The sequence below is a fragment of the Brassica napus genome, chromosome C9, assembly GCF_020379485.1.
Source record: "Brassica napus cultivar Da-Ae chromosome C9, Da-Ae, whole genome shotgun sequence".
In the NCBI taxonomy this organism is placed as follows: domain Eukaryota; kingdom Viridiplantae; phylum Streptophyta; class Magnoliopsida; order Brassicales; family Brassicaceae; genus Brassica; species Brassica napus.
Window position 1 is genome coordinate 19,501,244 of NC_063452.1, and position 6,020 is coordinate 19,507,263.

The 6,020-nt window shown below is 40.6% G+C and overlaps 1 protein-coding gene across 1 annotated transcript; it reads left to right on the forward strand.

Moving 5' to 3' along the window:
• The first annotated feature begins 834 nt into the window (after positions 1-834).
• Positions 835-2,020, forward strand: LOC106406690 (protein MIZU-KUSSEI 1-like). Its single transcript, XM_022695428.2, has one exon. It carries the CDS (start codon positions 1,029-1,031, stop codon positions 1,848-1,850), a length of 822 nt encoding a protein of 273 aa, XP_022551149.2. The 5' UTR covers positions 835-1,028; the 3' UTR covers positions 1,851-2,020.
• Positions 2,021-6,020: the final 4,000 nt, after the last annotated feature.

A 6,020-nucleotide genomic window follows, 5' to 3' on the forward strand; every position in this document is an offset into this window, starting at 1 on the left:
GGAGTGATGACATTAACTAAATATTAGATTATCTGTTCTTGTCAAATCAGATTATATGTTCTTGTCAAATAAACAAAATATTAAACTCGAAATAATGGTATAGGTGATCAGTGCCAGCCGTACTAATTCGGTGGCCTAATGCACATTAGCATAACATAGTGCTATATTTAACTACCAAACGATTTGAACAAATTGTTTACTTATAACTGATTATAACATAACATTATATATTTTAAATATTTAAAAAAAAAATCAAAGATGATCCCGCATTTTACAAATATATATATAATGAAATAATGGTATATATGATGATTCTAAACAAAACACACACACACAAAAAGTCGAAGTGGTATATATCAAGGAACCACTAAGCTGAGAAGCAGCTCATAGAAACAAAAACGAAACACAAAATGTACACCCATTTTGATAAATCTTGGTAAACATGAATGTATTACAAAAAGTCCAAATGATAATACATATATATTAGATCGGCAGTATTCTTATACAAATTCAAATTTAGGATCGTGTTCTCTTTTGTTAAAAGACCACTAATATAACAGAGACTGACTTGTCTGTCAGAATGCAAGAAAGAATATATAGTCGAAAGTCTATTTTAAAATACAAACTTTCAGATTTATCAAACTTCAATTTTTCTGAAGGAAATTCAATTTTCCTATAGAACCCTGAATAATCTTCGACCAGTCATGGCTATAAGATATATTCACAACTCTATAATTCTATTAGATTTTGCTCTAGAAGAGTCCTTAATAATCGAATTTAATTGATAATAGTTATGTAAGTAGAGGCGCTGATTTTTGATGTTTAATACAATAGCTTTCGAAGTGAGAAATGCCATGCATTATTGTCGTCTAAATCATAAACCAGGAAAAGAAACAATGTGAAAAAGTGGCTTCTCCAATTTGGTTTCCCTTTTTAAAAAGATTCCGAAACCAAATGACAAACCATCTTCCTAACTTAGTAGTAGTACTAGACCCCCCTCCCTCCCTCCCTTCCCCACCCAACTAGTGATGTATCTTTCTATATATAATTTATATTCACATGCTCAACCCTTGTATTCATCCAATCCACACATACTCATAACAACACCAAGAAAGGATAAACAAGTAAAAGCTATGCCGATCCGATCTAGCCCTTTCTTCAATATGGAGAGCTCGGCTGTGCTCTCTATGTTGCGGCACACCGGCAAGTCCATGGATTCTAAACATCCAAAGAAATCTTCTGGAAGCATCAGTGGCGGGGTACTCAAAATGTTCAAACTCTTGCCAATGCTATCATCCGGTTGCAAGATGGTGAACTTGTTAAGTAGAGGGCATCGAAAACCCTTACTTAAAGACTTTGCAACTACGGGAACAATATTCGGTTTTCGCAAAGGAAGAGTGTTTCTTGCAATACAAGAAGATCCTCATTGCCTGCCAACGTTCATCATCGAGCTCCCCATGCTGACCTCGGCGCTGCAGAAGGAGATGGCCTCGGAGACCGTGAGGATTGCGCTGGAAAGCGAGACGAAGACACCGAGGAAGAAGGTGTTGGAGGAGTTTGTGTGGGGGATTTACTGTAACGGACGGAAAATCGGGTATTCGATAAGGAGAAAGAACATGAGCGAGGAGGAGATGTATGTGATTGATGCACTAAGAGGTGTTTCCATGGGAGCTGGAGTTTTACCATGTAGAGACCAATACGAGCAAGAGACAGAAGGAGAAATGACTTACATGAGAGCTCGTTTCGATAGAGTTGTTGGGTCTAAGGACTCTGAAGCATTGTATATGATTAACCCTGAAGGTAGTGGTCAGGGTACAGAGCTTAGTATCTTCTTTCTCCGGTCTCATTAATTGTTGTTACACGTTTCTTTTTGTTGGAAAAATTACCCAATATCGATGAGACGAAGATGAGATTAGACAACTAAAATATTTAAGAAGAAGACTCTTTATAATTTTGGAAAGGGTTTACAAAAATTTTGTTTTGAGAACTCTCTCTTACAAATGTTTTCTCTCTTTGTTTTCTTGATGTGGATGATTACAAATGGTACTAAGCACCCCTATTTATACAAGTGGAGGAGCACACTCCAACAAGTTCTAGATTTCTCTAAATTATTATTTATTTCAAAATATCTAACTCCATAACTTTCTCTCTTCTTCTACACAATTCTTCTTCTACACACTTCTTCATCCTTCTCCATTTTTCTCTACATATCTCTTCTTCTTGGGCTCTTGGGTTATAACTTGATTAGTTATTATTCTTGGGCTAATGAGGGAAAACCCAACAAATCTCCCCCTTCCCGATTTAGCCCGAAACCGTTGCCATCCCCGTGCCTTTGCAGCAATCTTCAAACTTCTTGATCGGTAATACCTTGGTCATAAAGTCTGACCAGTTTTCATCGGTGTGTACCTTGTTGAGATGTAGAAGCTTCTCTTCAAGAACTTCTCGAATCCAATGATGCCGAATGTCGATGTGCTTCGAGCGAGAGTGAAATGTTGGATTCTTTGCTAGGTGAATAGCACTTTGGTTGTCACATAGCATGTTGTACTTTTCTTGTTTTACTCCTAACTCAAGCAAGAAATTCTTCATCCATAGCATCTCCTTGCATGCTTCCGTTGCTGCGATGTATTATGCTTCCGTGGTGGATAAGGCAACACACTTTTGTAGTTTCGATTGCCAGGAAACAGCTCCCCCTGCAAAGGTAGTAACAAAGCCTGATGTTGATTTCCTTGAATCTTTATCACCAGCCCAATCTGCATCGGTGTAACCGTTCAACTCCAATTTTTCATTGCCAAAACATAGACACTTCTTCGTTGTGCCTCGTAGATAGCGTAAGATCCACTTAACTGCTTTCCAATGCTCCTTTCCTGGATTCGCTAGAAAGCGACTCACAACTCCTACAGCATAGGCAATGTTGGGTCTGGTGCACACCATAGCATACATGAGACTGCCCACTGCTGATGCATATGGGGTAGTCTTCATTTCCTCTTTCTCCTTCTCACTTGTTGGACTTTGCTTCAAACTTAGCTTGAAATGTCCACCAAGTGGAGTGCTCACCGGCTTTGCTTTGTGCATGTTGAATCTCTCCAACACCCTTTCAACATATCGTTCTTGGGACAACCATAAAAGCTTCTTTGGCCTATCCCGAGTGATCTTCATTCCAAGAATCTGTCTCGCTTGCCCCAGATCTTTCATCGCAAAACACCTTCCCAAATCTTTCTTTAATGCGGCTATCTTGTTGCGATCTTGACCCACAATTAACATATCATCAACATAGAGCAATAATATGAGAAAGTCGCCGCTTTCGTACCTCTTTATGAAAACGCAATGATCATTCTTGGTTTTCTTGAAGTTATGATCCACCATGAAGGAGTCAAACTTCTTGTACCATTGTCTTGGAGCTTGCTTGAGACCGTAAAGACTCTTCTTTAATCGGCACACCAAGTCTTCTTTTCCTGGAACCTTGAATCCTTCAGGTTGCTCCATATAGATCTCCTCCTCGAGTTCACCATGTAGAAAGGCCGTCTTGACATCGAGTTGTTCAATCTCCAAGTCTAGAACCGCTGCTAGACCAAGAACCACTCGGATAGAGGACATCTTCACCACTGGAGAGAATATTTCTTCAAAATCTATGCCTTTCTTTTGGTTGAATCCTTTCACAACCAATCGAGCTTTGTATCTTGGATTTGAGCTTTTCTCTTCATACTTCAACCTGTACACCCATTTGTTCTTCAAGGCTCTCTTTCCTTTTGGTAGCTTCATCAGCTCATAAGTGTGATTATCATGCAAGGATTGCATTTCTTCTTGCATAGCTTCAACCCACTCATCTCTATGAGTGTCTCCTATGGCCTCCTCATAGCTTTGAGGCTCCCCCTCATCTGTAAGATTAACGTACTCATCTCGATAATATCTTACAGATGGTCTTGTCTCTCTTCCAGACCTTCTTGGCTCATGTTCTTCCTCTGGCTCCACTTGAACTTCTTCTTCACCTTCATCACCATTCGGATCCATGATAGGATCCCCTTCGCCCTCATCTCCAATCACTTGTTCATGATCTTGAGGCTTATGAGAATCTTCATTCCTTACAACCCTTAGCTTTGGTTTCTTTGATTTGTTGATGTCTTCGATTGTTTGATCTTCGAAGAAAACAACATCTCTGCTTCGGATAATTTTTCTGTTAACCGGATCCCAAAGCCGATAGCCGAAATCATCTCTTGGTGACCCAAGATAGATGCACTCTTTAGTCTTGGAGTCTAGCTTGGCTCGTTCATCCTTAGGTATATGGACAAATGCTCTGCAACCGAACACCTTCAAATGGTTGTAAGAGACCTTCTTACCCGACCAAACTTCCTCCGGGACATCGCCTTCCAAAGGAACTGATGGTGTAAGATTTATGACGTCCACTGCAGTCTTTATGGCTTCTCCCCAAAATGGCTTGGGTAGTTTAGCGTGAGAGAGCATGCACCAAACTCTTTCTGTGATCGTTCGATTCATTGTTTCAGCTAGCCCGTTCAGTTGTGGCGTCTTTGGTGGTGTCTTCTCCATTCTAATTCCATGAGCTTTGCAAAACGCTTCAAAGGGACCTCGATACTCTCCACCATTATCAGATCGCACTTGAGTTTTTGACCCGTACTTCGCTCTGCTTGGGCTACAAATTCCTTGAAAGCATCAAGAACTTGATCTTTTGACTTCAAAAGGTATACCCATACCTTCCTTGAATGGTCATCAATAAAGGTGACGAAATATGATGCCCCTCCATTGGATTTCTCGGACATGGAGCATACGTCAGTATGCACAAGATCAAGAATATGCTTTCTTCTCATAGGCGTAGATGATCTTCGGAAAGCGACCCTATGTTGTTTTCCGGCTAAGCAATCATGACATGGTGAGAGAGGAATACCTTTCATATCAGGAAGAAGTTTCTTGCGAGAAAGTATATTTAAACCTTTCTCACTCATATGCCCGAGTCTTCGGTGCCATATATCGATGTCATCACTTGCGACATTTACTTCTTCCTTGCAAAGCTTGGCTTGAGTAAGCTTGGCTTGAGTAACGTATAATGAGCCTTCTTTTCTTCCTCGAGCCATGATCAAACTTTCTTTGGTTAACTTCCATTTGCCACCACCAAAATGACTGTCCAAGCCGACATCATCAAGCTTTCCGGTTGATATGAGATTGAGTCGCATGTCGGGAACATGTCTCACATCCTTGAGAACTATCTTACATCCAGTGTTTGATGTAAGAATAACATCCCCCTTTCCAATGATCTTGCTTCTTCCTTGATTTCCCATTTGAACATTACCAAAGTCACCACTTTGATAGGTTGTGAAGAAGCTTCCATGAGGGGTGACGTGAAAAGAAGCACCAGAATCAACGATCCATGAGCTATCATCAGAGCTAAGATTACATTCTCCAACGAGATATAATTCTTCGCTCTGGTCTTCCACAATGGTGGTAGTCTTGTCTTCATGCTTCTTTGTAGGATTGAACCGGTCTGGTTTGATATTACCGGCTTGTTTGTCTTTCTTGAGAAACCGACATTCCGACTTCATGTGACCCGGTTTGCCACAGTAATAGCAAGTAACTCTCGGACGTGACTTAGATCTTCCTCGAGATTGGTCTCGTCCTCTGCTTCTGTTTTGGCCACGAGTCTCTTCTCTACCTCGTCTATCAACAATGTTAGCTTCTGAATAAGAACTCGAACCTCGCTCCTTCCTGCGAACTTCTTCGTTTAGAAGGCTATCAGTGACGGTGTCCATGGTAAGCTTTCCCTCCGGTGCTGAATTGCTTAGAGTGACAACTAGTGTGTCCCAACTCTCCGGTAGTGAACTAAGGAGTAAAAGGGCTTGCATTTCGTCTTCAACCTTCATATCAACTTTGTTAAGCTGATTTACAATCCCCTTGAAATTGTTCAAGTGCTCCATCATGCTCTGGCCATCCTTGTACTCCAACTTTACCAACCGTCGAACAAGAAGAGCTTTGTTTCGAGGTGTTTTCTTTTGAATCATGGATTCAAGTTTTGT

Coding starts and splice junctions, on each gene's coding strand:
- LOC106406690 (XM_022695428.2), top strand. CDS start 1,029: ATGTATCTTTCTATATATAATTTATATTCACATGCTCAACCCTTGTAT.